Source organism: Phoxinus phoxinus (assembly GCF_949152265.1).
Source record: "Phoxinus phoxinus genome assembly, chromosome: 2".
NCBI classification, from domain to species: domain Eukaryota; kingdom Metazoa; phylum Chordata; class Actinopteri; order Cypriniformes; family Leuciscidae; genus Phoxinus; species Phoxinus phoxinus.
In genome coordinates this window covers 21,760,356-21,776,353 of record NC_136877.1, presented here as the reverse complement: position 1 = coordinate 21,776,353, position 15,998 = coordinate 21,760,356, and the positions used below count along the sequence as shown (strand labels likewise).

The window sequence follows — 15,998 nt, the reverse complement described above, 5'->3', positions numbered from 1 at the left end:
AGCCTGTGAGAGAGTCTAATCTTGGCAGACGTGGTTGAATCGATGGGAGCAAAACAAGCCAACACTGTGAGGGACATCTGGCACTAAAGAAAAAAAAAAAAAAAAATCAAAGTGAAAGCAAATTTGGGCTTTGAATCCTCCCTCATTTTCTCTCACTCAGCAGAATTAGAGTGGCATGAAAATGAAATGCTTTAGACATTAAGAGAAAAGCCTTGTGGGTGAATGTTTGTTTAGAGAGTCTCTGTTTATTTCGATTAGATGCAGAGCGTATTTTTAAGTTTAAGAAGATTTAAAAATAGTTTTTCTTTCTAAAGATACTGTAATGTGAGTGAATCATAATGACGGGGTGTTGTAGGTGGTTTCCAGGACCATCAGTATTATTTTAGCATTATTTATTATATGCTACTATATTAATTATTAACACCATATTTAAGAAATATATTTGTTTTAATTTAAGCTTTATTTCAATTACTGAAAACGATTATTTTACTTAAAACCTTTATTTAAAATGCAAAAAGTATTTAATGCATTAGTTATGCTTTGTAATGCACCTTATGATGCATTATACAATCTTGTGAATAATTGAAGCCACAGGTATAATACTGATCTACAGTATTCATTGAACACACCTTTAGAAAGTATAATTCTTAAAAGTATAAAGTATAAAAAAGGAATTTTCAAATTTACAATTATTTTCATTTGTGGCAGTTTGTGTGTTGACTTGATGGAGAGATACTCAGCTACTCATCTGTGGCGATGCGTGTTGCAGTAACGCTGTCATATCTGGCTATACCATGTCATATAGTCTAGAAAACATTCTCGCACATTTATTTTTAAAAACAATTTGGAGGAGCAAAAATGACATGTGGATTCAACAACCAGATGCATTTAAATTTTTGTTTGGAATGCGTTTCAGACCACCTCTTGAAGTGGTTTAAGTACATCAAGTAACCAGGTGTAAACAGGCACTGAGGTAGCGACAACTGAATTAACATTACATCAAATTGAACGACTAGGCGTTAATGACGCATTTGAACATGCATCAGAAATGTCTCTCATTTCTATCAGCACTGCAAGCAAATCACCGGGAAATGCATCTCGTCTCATTCCCACATTTTGACAAGTCCTATTATCTGCACAGTAGTTGCTTTCACAGGCCCTGTGGTCTAGGGGCACCACATACATTAAGAGTCCATAGAGACATTGTTGCCAGATCATTCTAGAAAAAGCAACAACTGGGTTAAACAAAACAAGCCCAAAATAAGAGATCTGCCTCACATAAATAAGCCTAAAATAATGCTAAATATATATCTCACAACTGCCCATTTTTTTAAAAAAAATCTCAAAGATCTGAAGTATGCTTATAATAAGCGGACATGCCCAAAAAAAGCGCACGGTTTAAAGCAAAAGCTTAAACAAAAAGCAATAGAATGATGGTTGTCCTTGTTATTGACACACATAATAAATCTAAAACGCCAGGATTTAAAATCGCCCCATTCCTGATGTCATGATTTTTCACTGCACACCCTTAACATGTGGTCCTAACTACTCGTGTCTCTCCATCAATCACAAGAGCGTTACTGCTGTGAGTGTAAGATGTTGAGTACGACCGTCTGATGTTGTTCTGTGCCTGAATGTAGACAAACTGTACTCCATACCAAATCCGCATCCAAAAGATTAAACCATTATAAATGCATGACTGAAGTTCCTTTTTAACTATGCTTTTCATTTGTGTTTGTTCATCTCATTTCACTACACACTCTTTTCTTAACTATTCTTAACATGCTGCCTGTTTTTCTAAATACCAATTAATTAAAGCAGTCCAACAACAAGTTAATAATAGTTTTAGAACTATATAATAGATTTGAGCAATTACCACGCTGACTGTTGCAATCATGTTGGTTAATTTTCTTCTGCATTGGGATCTGACTCTGAGTAAAACATAAATGGTTATATTATAGGGCTCGCCATCTCGAGCATAAAAATGGTGCAATTTAGTTTGCAAATCACAGGAGTGGGCATTTACTTGCGTTTCTAAAATATGTAATTCCCCTTGAAACTGTTTTTGATAAAGAGCTCAAAGGGTAGAGCATGGCGCCCCCAACGCCAAGGTCATGAGTTTGACTGCTGGGGAAGGCATGAACTGACTAAATGTATAGGAAAAAAAGGAAAAAAGCAACTACCAAAATGTAAATGTAAATGAGTCTCAAATGTAGAGGATGAGTCCTAACTTTAAGTATGAGAAAGAGTAACAGTGATGCACCACTAACAAGTCAGAATGGAATCAGTCTGGACTCTTTGCTGCATCGGACTAATATGTGTTCGTAAGCCGTCTTATTCATATGCTGATTTCTCAAACTAAAAGCAACAACATCAACAAAAACCAGAAAGTTCTGGGCCTAGAGCAAAAAGCTTTGAAGACGGTAACAACCCAGCTAACCATTCACTCATTAAAATTATTTTCTTTGTTTCAGAGACAACTAGAAACAAGTGTCAGCAATTAAGGCCAACAATCAAAAGCAAAACAATACAAACAGACAACGAGGTGAAAAAAACTAAATCATCTGAGACTCTGAAGAAACCCGTGAGAATACGCAAGAATATCTTCAGCTCTTGGGGAGGGAGTGGCTCAATTCACAGAGCAGAGTTCTGACAAACAGGTCTTGCAGTTTTTAGCATGACTGCGGTCACCATCACAAATGCCTTTTTCCCGCTCAAAGAAAAAGGGCGGCCGTGGCGCACAGTGTGGAATTAAATCATTCAAAGTTCTTACGCAACTCAACTCTGCCACACTTTTTTTCTTCTGTCTCCCTCACACTGTCTTTGTTGTCTTTTCGTATGACAGACACGGCATCAGAGCAAGTGGACCATTCCCAAACCATTTCAGTTCTCTTACGTAGAGTTCTCTCGTACTGCGTCGAAGAACGCTACGGGAAAGATATTTCTTTGTCGAGATTGAAGCCTAAAATTAATCCTTAATTTTGTAATAATGTAAAACGCTTTTCTGAAGCATACAACCTAGGCGGAGCAATACAGCTCACCCATTGGCTGCTCTGCCAGAAAAGCACAGCCTATGCGAGGCCAGGACGCTGACCAATGAGGACGCTTCGCGCCCTTCTGCGTCACCTCCCGCCCAAACAGGCGTGGCCTAGGCCTATAAATACGAGCATAGCTGTCTAACACGCCGATTTTCTTAAATTCAACGAAGCTGCACGCATCGCTGGATTGATTCGAGCCGCCACAGCCGTTTGGAACAAGCACCTCAGCAGGACGAGCCCTTACCTGAAGCCGCTGGTCATCGCCGCCTTCAGCCGCCGTTCCCTGCTGCGCTTCTCCGGCGTGGAATATCCTTTCAGTTTTGTGTGTGTTTTGTGTGTGTGTTCGCCTACCGCGTCACACATTTTTTCCTCACAAAAGAGCAACGAGTGTCTTTTTAAAGATGTCTCGCGTTTCCTGCGGCTCCTGCCGAGCCGCGCTCATCGACGGGGACCACCACGATCTGTGTGTTTCCTGCTTGGGCGAGGAACATGCAGCTCTCGCTCTCGGTGATGGCGGCTGCCATCACTGCGACATGATGCCAATCGCGACTCTGCGGACTCGCCTTGCATCTTTCGCCGAGACTGCTCAACCGCCCCCTGTAGCGCCGCGCCGTAAGAAGCGCCGTGCTCAGCGGGTCCCGGAACCTCCCTCCACGAGGAGCTCGCCGCCGCCACCGCCGCTAGCTCCTCTCAACGTGTCGCTTGAGTCGCTCACCGACGGACAACAGCCGCAGCCCGCCGCTTTGTCCGTTATGGAGGACGACCAGCAAGCCGTATCAGAGGGGGATGACGATTGCTGTTCGCTTCTCGCTTCGGAGAGCGAGGGATGGGCGAGCTCTGTGGACCTCCCCTCCCCCGCCGTTCCGGAACGTCGAGGAGGGAAGATCAGCATCGAAGCAGAGCTGATGCGTCTGCTCACACAGGCCGTGTCGAGCCTCGGCCTCGAGTGGTCGACGCCCGAACAGCCTGCACTCAACCGGCTGGATGGCCGCTTCCTCGCTGGAGACCGCGCTGCTCCCCCCTCCAGACACGCACCCTTTCTTCCTGAGCTTCACGAAGAGGTAGCGAAATCGTGGAAGGCGCCATTTTCAGCCAGAGTACGTACTTCTGCCTCGCCAGCATTCTCCGTAGTGGACGGTGCTCGCGACAGAGGCTACCACGCTCTCCCTCCGGTCGAGGAGGCTGTAGCGACTCACCTTTGCCCACCCTCTGCTGGACGGCGGGCTAAGGGAGTCCTACCATCTAAAGCTTGCCGCACTTCGTCAGCCCTGAACGGCCGCGTGTATTCCGCCGCCGGACAAGCTGCATCGGCGCTGCACACCATGGCGGTGCTCCAAATCCACCAGGCTAACCTCCTCTGCAAGCTAGACGAGGAAGGCCCGGGCGCGATCAGTGTTCCGGACTTACGTAGCGCCACAGACCTCGCTCTTCGCGCTACAAAGTCCGCCGCACACGCCATCGGCAGGATTATGGCCTCAGCTACTGTTTCCGAGAGACATTTGTGGCTGACTCTCTCCGAAATGGCGGAGTCGGAGCGCTCTGCGTTCCTCGACGCTCCCATTTCACCGACTGGCCTCTTCGGATCCTCCGTGAAGGACTTCGCGGACCGATTCGCCGAGGTACAGAAGACTTCGCAGGCCATGAGACATTTTCTGCCGAAGCGCTCCAGTTCCGCAACAGGCCGCCCTAAACAGCCGCCTGCCCGAACTCAGCAGCGCCCCGCGCCCGCCGCACCGGCCCAGCAGCAGCAGGCCCGAGAGAGACCACGGTCTCGCTCCGCCGGACGCCGCCCGCCGCCGCGTGGTCCTCGGCCCAAGATCTCACTCAAGCCCGAGGCCTCGGCGCCATCCTAGCCCTGCTAGGAAAACGACGGTGTTCGGGTCCCGCTGCGGCCGGACTTCCACCAAAGATTTTCGCTTGTACAGCCCTAAGTTCCGTGTTTGTACCAGTGTATTTAGCAGCCAACAAACCGGCCGTAAAGCCCGTTTGCCTGCACACAAACGCCGTTTTCACGGCGACCCAGATAAATCTAAAAAAGAGTTTAATTTCTGGTGTTCCGGCCAAGGCCGATGGTGTAATGTGTGTAACTGCAATGCCCACCCAGTGCCCATTCATTCACACAAGCACAGCCCCGTTCAACACAGGGTTTGCACACATAAAATCGGCTCACACCGATTGTGCTTTACGTGTAGTGAGCGTGCCCGCTGTCCAGTGCCCACAACCACTACACACTGCACGTTCCGCGGTTTCTGTAAAAACGAAACTAACGAACGATCAGTCAGTACACAAACACAGTGTCCCCGGTGTTATAAATGTGCCCGCTACCAAGCGCCCACGTTTATTCACAAACATAACGAGCCCCGTAGGGCTCGCCCCGCGTGCTCTCTCTCAACTCAGAGAGTCGAGCGCGCGCGGGACGCATACTGTGTTAAACATGTCCCCCGCCTCAGACGCCACGGCGTCCATGTTACAGCACACGGTTGCTCTCGTGTCGCCGCCATTTCGCGACCAGGGCCCAGATTACATTCAACCCCTAGTCACACGTGCACATGCATGGGAAAGACTTCCCGGGGTCTCAGAATGGGTGCTAGAGACTATAAAAAGAGGCTATTCGCTACAGTTTCATCGACGCCCTCCCCGTTTCACGGGAAAAGTCGAAACCACGGTAAAAACAGAAGTAGCACATCTACTTCGAGCCGAAATAGCGAAGCTATTGAGCAAAGGGGCCATAGAGCCTTTATCTCAAGCTCAGAGCGAAGGGGGTCTGTACAGCAGATATTTCCTGGTACCGAAGAAAGACGGGGGTCTCAGACCCATTTTAGATCTAAGGCGTCTGAACAAAACGCTAACAAAGCGGAAGTTCAGAATGCTCACGACCAGAAAAATCCTCGCGCAAATTCGCCGAGGAGACTGGTTTATGGCGATAGATCTGAAAGACGCGTATTTTCACATACAAATTGCGTCACGTCACAGGCGATTTTTGAGATTCGCCTTCGAGGGCCGGGCATATCAGTACACAGTCCTGCCATTCGGCCTATCCCTAGCACCTCGTACATTTACAGTGTGCATGGACGCGGCGCTGGCACCCCTGAGACTCCGAGGCGTTCGAATTCTGAACTATTTGGACGATTGGCTGATTCTAGCTCAATCGTCGTCAGAACTCGCTCACCACAAGACGCTAATACTCGATCACCTCGAGTGCTTAGGTCTGAGAGTCAATTGGGAGAAAAGTTCACTGTTTCCCAGTCAAAGGATCTCCTTTTTAGGACTGGATCTGAACTCACTGTCTATGACAGCACGTCTGTCATCACAGCGCAGGCGAAATACCCTGCAAATGGCGAAATCCTTCCGCAGCGGCCACATAGTGCCGCTCAGGAGATTTCAGAAAATGCTGGGCCTCATGGCCTCAGCCTCTACAGTGCTGCAGTTGGGCCTGCTGCGCATGCGCCCACTACAGTTCTGGTTGAGAACGCGCGTACCGCGCCGAGCATGGTTACACGGTCGTTATCGCCTCAAGGTCACTCAGGAATGCATTTCAGCCCTGACACCATGGAGAGCGTCAGACTGGTACCGGTCAGGTGTAAGCCTGGGGACTTCCTCGAGCCTGAAGGTGGTGTCCACGGACGCGTCCACCTCAGGCTGGGGAGCACTGCTCGACGGCAGACCGCTCTTTGGCCAATGGGCAGAGCGAGCCAAACTACCGCACATAAACTGCCTGGAAATGATGGCGGTGGACTTTGCGCTGAGGCGTTTCTGTCCCCGGATAAAAGGACACCACGTCCTGGTCCGCTCGGACAACGTGTCGGTAGTAGCCTACATAAACCACCAGGGTGGCCTGAGGTCCCGAAACCTATTCAGGTTAGCGGAACGCATACTGGTGTGGGCCCAGCACAATCTGCGCTCGTTAAGAGCAATACACGTGCCAGGCCACTTGAACGTAGGCCCGGACAGACTCTCACGGAACAATGTTCCTACGGGAGAGTGGTCCCTACACACACAGACAGTGCGTCTGCTGTGGAAAAGGTTCGGCAGAGCGGAAATAGACCTGTTTGCAAACCAGGAGAACGCTCACTGCCCAGAATTCTTTTCGAAGAGCGCGAACGCGCTGGCCAGAGCCTGGCCCCGCCGTCCGCTCTATGCCTTTCCTCCTGTCTCACTCCTGCCTCAAGTGCTGGAGCGTATCAAGGAGAGCGGATGCTCGGTACTATTGGTTGCTCCATACTGGACGAATCAGACCTGGTTCCCAGCTTTGATGCGACTGAAAAGTACTGCCCCGTGGCCGATTCCAGTGAGGAGAGACCTCCTCTCACAGGCCAAGGGCGCCATTCTGCATCCTCACCCCGAGCTTTGGTCCCTACACGTATGGGCCATAAACGGGTACCCGCTAACCTCCCAAGAGGAGTGTTAGACACGATCGAGCAAGCTAGGGCCCCGTCTACTAGACGGCTCTACGCTTCCAAATGGTCGGTGTTCTCTGGATGGTGTTCAGATCAAGGTCTGTCACCACTTCAGTGTGGAGAACCGGAGATTCTCTCCTTCTTGCAAGAGCTATTGGATAAGGGAAGAACCCCATCCACGCTCAAAGTCTATGTGGCTGCCATTTCAGCGTTCGTTAATCCAACGCTTGGCCGTTCACTAGGCAGGAACGACCTGGTGGTCCGCTTCCTGAGAGGCGCCAGGAGGTTAAACCCTCCAAGGCCTCCTTCAGTCCCCGTTTGGGACCTTTCTACAGTGTTGAACGCTATGAAAGGGGCCCCTTTCGAGCCTATTCACTCAGTTGACATGAAACACCTGTCTCTTAAGACCGTGTTTCTTTTGGCTCTCGCTTCAGTGAAGCGTGTGGGAGACCTGCAAGCGCTCTCAGTGAGAGCTTCTTGTATGGAGTTCGGGCCAAACGACTCTATAGTCGTATTGAAACCGAAGCATGGGTACGTGCCTAAGTCCCTCAACACACCGTTCAGGGCTCAGGTCATCTCCCTGTCGGCCCTGCCGGCTTCAGAGGACGGAAATAGCTCCCTTTGCCCGGTCAGGGCATTAAGAGCTTATGTGTCCCGCTCCGCTGTTTTTCGACAGACGGAGCAGCTCTTTGTTTCGTTCAGCGGACGCTCCAAGGGGCGAGCCGCGACGAAACAGAGTCTGTCTCGATGGGTAGTGGACGCCATTGCGCTAGCCTACGCATCTAGAGGCTTGGAATGCCCTTTGGGCATCAGAGCACATTCCACGAGAGGTATGGCCTCTTCATGGGCTTGGTATAGCGGAATCTCGTTACAAGATATCTGTATGGCGGCAGGCTGGGCCTCCCCGTCTACATTTATTAGGTTCTATAACCTAGAGGTTCCTGCGTTGCAGGCTAAACTGCTCTCGGTCTAGAAGACTATGCATTAGTGTCCTGCCCCGCGCTGCGGCCCAGGTCACTTCAGTGTTAATATGTATATGTGTTCCTGCCCCGCTGTGCGGCCCAGGTCACTTCAATGTTTAAGCATCACTCACTGACAATGTGTCCCATGAGCATGCTATTACCCCTCATATATATCTATATTACATATATATGCTATTATGCCTTAAGAGGCACTACTATAAAGGGATGATGCTAATTTAGCCGCTCTCCCTATACTTCTTGGGGTAGGCACTTGTATACCAGGGCGCGCGCGCCCTTAGGTGTCTGTGTCGGTCCAAGAGCACGCACGGCGTTTTACATGGGGTTCCCGTAGCGTTCTTCGACGCAGTACGAGAGAACTCTACGTAAGAGAACGTACTCGGTTACTAACGTAACCTCGGTTCTCTCTAGAAGAGGGAACGAGTACTGCGTCTCATGGCCGTGCGTGTCCGCGCTGCGTCGCTTCATTGACGAAAATCGGCGTGTTAGACAGCTATGCTCGTATTTATAGGCCTAGGCCACGCCTGTTTGGGCGGGAGGTGACGCAGAAGGGCGCGAAGCGTCCTCATTGGTCAGCGTCCTGGCCTCGCATAGGCTGTGCTTTTCTGGCAGAGCAGCCAATGGGTGAGCTGTATTGCTCCGCCTAGGTTGTATGCTTCAGAAAAGCGTTTTACATTATTACAAAATTAAGGATTAATTTTAGGCTTCAATCTCGACAAAGAAATATCTTTCCCGTAGCGTTCTTCGACGCAGTACTCGTTCCCTCTTCTAGAGAGAACCGAGGTTACGTTAGTAACCGAGTACGTTTTAATGACTACGGAGAAGCTTCTCACTGCGTTTATAGATTTTTCAAACCCCAAAAGTTCTCTCTGGCTAAAAGAGCGAAGATGAAATCAAAACTAAACCAGCAGAAGACTCTTCATGCCCTAAACATCTTCAAAACAGCATGGTAACTCAGAAAGCATTAGGGCCTTTTTATTTTTTATTTAATCTTTAGCACTAAGCTAAATCTGCTGCCCGAAATTATTTTTTGAGCCCACAGACGATTAATCTTACAGACAAACACTGAAAAATGAATGAAAGAAATCCATCAACTACACAACCGAGGAAGATAAAAGACCGGCCGGGCCGGCGTAGTCAAGTGACTTCATCAACCTGCGTGATGAATGAATGCAGAACTAGCGGCAGAACACTCAAAAGACGATCTGCGGCAAGATTTATTAATCACACACTAATGAGGACACAAGAGTACTGATATTTAAATCTCTAGTCTAAACGGTTCTCATGAGTGGGGAGAAAACAGCAGGTTATTGCAGTTACCCACTCATTCACACCCACATTGCAAGAGTGGGAATATCAAAACATAGAGGATCATCAGCAGCCTGAAGCCTAAAAAAAGCTTCCCACATGAGCAAAGGTCAACATGTATGACACACACACACAACATTCTGAGCTCAAAATAATGATGCATCTACTAGCGTAAATAAAGACCCTGACAGATTATAAGTCACTATTTCCCCTCTACAAAGGCCTTTACAGCAGTGAACTTAAAGGATATCTGCCGTCCGTGCTTGTCAATGGGCCTGCGGTGCGGTGAGTTGATACGATTGCGGTCTCGATGGACCCTCTCCACCAGACCATGGTGTCTAGTCCCTCGCACAGAGTCCAGACCGGAGGGAAACACCCCCTGTGGAGAAATAAAATGTTGGTTAACAATCTGCACACAAATGCATCAATCTGTTTAATAGTAACAGCCTAAAAATTGTCAGTGAAAATACAGTGTTCATAATTCAGGACTGATAAAGCATGCAGAATACACACACAAGTAAAGTATTCAAAGTGCCACCATTAGCTTGCGTCCCCAGGTGAATTCAGTCTACTCCAAAGAGCTTTTACCTCTCTAGGTTTGGTTTCTCATGGCGGACAAAAAGTAGGGATCACTGCTCGGTGTCTCAAAGAAGCTTTATTCAGAGCAACAAGAGCACTTTCACCTGAAGGTATACAACACTGTTCTCCATAGGGGATAGACACAGATACAGTTCTTCGGCTCTTGGAGCGCACCGCTGTATCAAGTGTACTTGTGGGGATAGCCGTGTACTGAAGGAGTAGGCGAAGTGAGGGCAAACTAAGAGGTGAGGACAAACACACTCTTTGTTTTATAAGGAGAAGGTTTGCAATTACCATCTCTTGACATCGTTTATCTGAGGGTAGAAAAGCGAATATGGCTGGAGATTATCTTCTCCTAAATGAACATGACTAGCTGGACAGATTTAGTAGACTTTGAGAAGCGGATGGAGGACAACCCGGGTACCTGGAAATCAGTGCTGGCATTGCCTATCTGGTTGACGTTGGGCAGCGAGCCACCGTAGTACTGTGCCCGGTTCTGAGACAGACGGAGCTGCTGGATCTTCTGGTACTGCACCTTTAATCAAGAGGAAGACACAGTGAATGCATTTGAAAAGGAAAGGAGAGTGAGAGTCTACACAGGCATTTTATAAGGTGTTGCTATAACATATATGCATTTAACTAAGGTGGAAATTCTTGGAAGTGTACTTCTGAGCCCAAGCTGGAGGACAGTGTGGATTTTGTTGTTCGGCAAAAGTAAACAATGAAAATTATCAATTCTGATCAGGCACAAGCAAATCAGGAGGCGTTCCTTCCTCCCACTAACCAAAGGACAAAATTTGAATCTCAAAGACTGACCTCATTTAATGATATCAATGGGTTACTACACATAAGCTCAAGTCCTCTTTTTAATCCAACACACTGACATTAAGCCAGAGCATAAAACCTGAGCTACGTCCTGCTTAGTTGTAAGGGCTAGATCTGAAACACACATCGCTGCTAAGATATCAATGAAATACAAGAATTACATTGAAACACAAATTGAAACCATTTTTTTGTCAATAAATAGAGCTGCTCTTTAAAATTGCGATGAAGCAGAAGTAGTGACAGATCTTCTTCTTCGTACATATGAGTGAAACGGATTGTCAAAAAATAAATAAATGTAGGGGAGACATATCTATTGGTGTGTGGCATACGTCACCAGTGGGAAGTTTTTCTATTTTATTGTACAGCAGTCTATGGGATGGGTGTGTGATGATCTCCAGGATCTGCCTTTACAGAGAGACTGTTCGTATTGTGCTACAGTGCACCTTCTATGACTGTTTTTTTGGTTATTATTGTTTTGGATTATTAGGGCTGTCCCCGACTAAAGTTTTTTTTTTAGTAGACTAGTAGTCGTTCATTTAAGCCATTAGTCGACGGGGACTAATTGCACGTTTATATTAATTTAATTAATTAAATATATACCGAGGAGAATACTAAAACATAATGACCGTTTAATATAGGCGTAATATAGCCTATTCCGTGCTCAAGCACCGGCAAAAGTAATGAGTATGAATGTGTCGGGAAAAATAGCAAGGAGACATTTAAATTATTTATTAATAAAGTATTGATTTCTGAGTCCGTGTCAGCTGCAAAGATGAAGCTGATGATGGTGACTCCCCATCCTGCAGCATAGTGAATGCGTCTATATAGAGAAATGCACATTTCATACGGATTACATAAGCAGAGAGTATTTCTTTTCATTTTAAATTGGTTTAATAGAAGTGGGACATTTCAATCTTTCTAAATATATATATTTCTCATGTCAGTGAGGCAAGTATAGCCTATAAGCTGAGTTTTGGTTAATTTTTGCGAAACGCTCAAGTTCATGGAGACCGAGACAGCAGAAAGCACATCTGTTTTGATTTCCTTATTTTACAAAAGCACAGTTTACAGAAATTAAAGTAGACCCTTCACAGTTTTGAATGATGAAGTATTTTTAGTCATTTCCGCTGTTGTGATCGCGCTGGCGCCTCCATGTCATGCAGTAAACACGCTATACTTTAGCTTCTCCACACTAACACTTGGATATGTGCCTAATAATAGCGCACATTTTGGTTAACGTTAGAGCGAGCCACCACGTGAAGTTGCTACTAACATGTTTCAGATGATAGGTGAACTTTTGGATTTTCTGCCCAACATACTGTAACTACCACAAAGAACCGCCGTTAACAATCTGTTCCTCACGGGCTGCGTGATACCGGGTTTTCTTTTTCTGCGACTAATAAAATTTTGGTCGACTAAGCCTCTTCTAGACAACTAAAGTTTAGTCGACTCTTGCGGGGCAGCGCTATTGATTATCATCTCTATCATGGCAAAACTTTCAACCGATTTTACTGACAAATAATTTTCTGAGCACACATACTCGAATCGTATGCACAGAAAGCGGTCACACAGCACGCGTGTAGTGGACTAAGAATTTTTGCGCTTATACTGTCAACTGCTCACAAGGTTATGTCAAAAACACAGAATGTTCACATGCACACAGTCGTCTTGGCATACTTGTTCCAATTTATAATAAAGATAAAAAAATAAAAAGTGAAACAAAATTTGGGTCAAAAGTTCAGCTTGCTTTCTTGTGACATATTTCCATTTGACACATCTCTTGCCCCTTTTTATAAAAAGACATCCAACAAGCTTTACTTGCATTGAACCAAAATTTGCTATCTGCTATGGCAGGTGGTATTAGAGGGAGGGACACTTTCATTCTAGAGAGCATTTGATTGGAAAGAAAATTGTTCAGTCAGTGCATGATGTGTTAATCTTTTTGGCACGTTTTCCTTAAAATCAAAAAGCAAACGTTACCGATTAACCGTGCAGCCCTAATAAGATGTCAGAAATTCATACATCATGGCTTTGTCCACAGCGGCATCTACCAACATAACCTCTCACTCTAGATCATTGTGTTTTTAAAAAAAGGGCCATAAAACAACAAAACACAAAATATTCCCTCACTCATCAGACACACCGTTGCAAAGCTTAAGCAAGATTCAAATCCAGTGTTGACACTGTTCCAGGCAGACAGCTCAGAAACGCCATGGAGTTTCACATCCAGCCTTTCAATGTACAGCGTTATCAAAACAATAACACCCCAGCTGTGGAGTACCAAGCTGCTTATTGAAGCCGAGGATTTCCCTGGGGTAGCGTGCTTAAGCTTATGCTCTTCCTCTCCTCACAACACTGCAGAGGATGGTTACCACATGGGGTGGGACCAATATGAAAAATTTGGCCGATATTGGTAACCGATAATTCTTCGTACTTTAAAGCCGATAACCAATATTTTGGCTAATAAATCTAATTTTGTATTTCATTTCTGAGAGCCTGATTTCAATAACAAAAGATTTACCATTAAAAGAAATCAAACATACAGCCTAGTTTAAACCACTTAGGCTATTCCTTAACTTTTTTAATACATTTTACACTCCTATGGCCAACTTCTAATCTATTGCCTTACAAATAAACAAAATAATGCCTAAATAATGCAAACAAGTCATTGGACAACATCACTTGAGTATAAAGAATCAAAATGCATGTGCCATGGATAAATGCAATGGAATAGCCTCCGCACGGACAATAATGAAATTATTTTAATTAAACCATATTGTTGATGAAAATGACACGAGAAAAATAAAAGAGCTAGTACTTAATAATAATGCTATCAATATCTTTGAAAAATAAACATCGGAAATGAATATCACCGTTTCAAATAACAGCATTGTTATATTGGCATTTCTGTTAGCGGGTACTGGTAAATAAAATTACGGTAATGAAACGCATTCTATTTGAGAATAATGAGATATTTATACAACATAAACATATTACAACTTATATCTGCATAAAATGACGCAAATCCACAAGAACTAACTCCTGCTGTAGATCCGCTCTTCCCATCACAACGCGTTGAATCACGGTGACTAAACCCAAAGAATTCAATATTACAAGTGTTCTGACTGTCTCATTATAGTGTTATGTAATATGACAGTCCCCCAATCATAGTTGTTAATGCTGTGCATTACTGTTTGAGCTACATGATCTGAATGCATATACACAAAATAAACAATGTTACCATAACTTACATTATTTTGCAAAAAAACTAAAGGCTGTGAATGCATTTAAGCAAACTCGACTGTGCTGTCATGAAGGTGTAACTCCGCTCTTCCCATAACAACGTGCTAAAACACGGGCGCACATATAATTCACAACATTTTTATACAGTAGTGTTTTCATTATAATTTTATATGAACTATATTACAGACTTGCGCTGCACATGTTGTACTTAACTGTATTTTCCTTTTCAAAGTGATTTCAATCATATTTCAAGCAATTCAAAAGCATCATGGTGAACAGTGGGCCTCTGAAGTGTCTCAGCTTAAGGAAATAATCCATTATTTATCGGCTTTAAATATCAGCAAAATTGTCTTATCGGGTCAATAACTGTAACATTGAAAAAGAACATGTATCGGCCGGGAAAAAATATTTCCCAAAACGTAATACGATTAGCCTATACGTATTTGAACTGCATATAAAATGTCCTTCCATTTTGATTACAGTTTTAACATAAACAAACGAATAATTTTAATGTGAAACATATTTGTCATACATACAAAAATGAGTTATGAAAAAGAGTTAAGACAGGTAAGATTTCTGTAATAGTACTACTAATAATCTTGAAAATCTTCAAAAATTAAATTTTAAATACACAGCACAGGTGTATACATTTCTCGTTAATAAATATAATTTGTTTCAATCTAAATTTTAACTGAATATTGCTTGCTAGTTCTACACAAAGTTTTCTACAGCCATATTTGAACCGTGTTCATGCTGAATAAATGTAATAGTTTTCACAATGAACAGATTTAAGCACTTTGAATAATCATATTTTAAAATTGCATTTAAAATGTCATAAGTCAAACATATAATAATATACTATGCCATGATTGTTAGTGGAGAACCCCATTTAATTTATGTATGACTGACAAAAATGCCTCAAAGTAGTTTATGTAAAAGAAACGGATGGAAGTTTTAAATGCAATAACTAGTGCTGCACGATATATCGGCCGCCGATATAATATATCGTTCCGATGTCAAAATAGGGCCGATGTGAACGGGCCGATTATCATTCCTGTGTATTTGACGTGCGTGTGGGGGCGGGGATGTTTGTTTTTGCACGAGCCCATTTCAGCTGTGAACAGCGCTCGTGTGTAGGGGCGCGCTTTACAGAGGGTGCACCCTTTATCACGTCTCTCGTCAGAGCGAGGGGAATAACTGATACTGTGAGAACCGTTTTTATGTGTAGTGGTGCGTACTTTATAGTGGGCACACGATCAACATTTGTTATATCTCCCGTGCTGGACGGAGCGAGGTTTGAACCCGTGTTTGTGTGTAGGGGCGCGCACTTCATTGTGGGCGCGCGAACTAGTCATTACACCGTGTCCTAACTACACGCGACGCCGCGACACGCAATAAAAGGTATATTTTCAATGTTAATCAGAGCTTTATGTCCTAACCAGCCGCGACGGCGACACGCGACGATTCTATTTTAGAAACTGTTTCTTTTTCTGCGACGTCGCGCTGGAATAACAAACACAACGTGTGGCAATGATAATCTCAGGCACTGTTTATGTGCTTTATTTAATGTTAAAAGCGTGTAATGTGACTTTTAATATAATTTAGTGCTCCCAGCTTTGTAGCTGTAA

At 44.9% G+C, this 15,998-nt stretch overlaps 1 protein-coding gene across 4 annotated transcripts in view; it reads right to left on the bottom strand.

The window, feature by feature from the left end:
- crtc3 (CREB regulated transcription coactivator 3) overlaps nt 1-15,998 on the bottom strand; it is a 50,043-nt gene that overhangs the window by 27,481 nt on the left and 6,564 nt on the right. For all 4 annotated transcript variants that reach the window (XM_079637611.1, XM_079637609.1, XM_079637610.1 and 1 more), the window contains 2 exons: nt 10,727-10,837; nt 9,974-10,102 (listed from right to left, as the gene is read on the bottom strand). In XM_079637611.1, the coding sequence (XP_079493737.1) occupies nt 9,974-10,102; nt 10,727-10,837 (240 nt within the window). The remainder of the gene's footprint in view (nt 1-9,973; nt 10,103-10,726; nt 10,838-15,998) is intronic.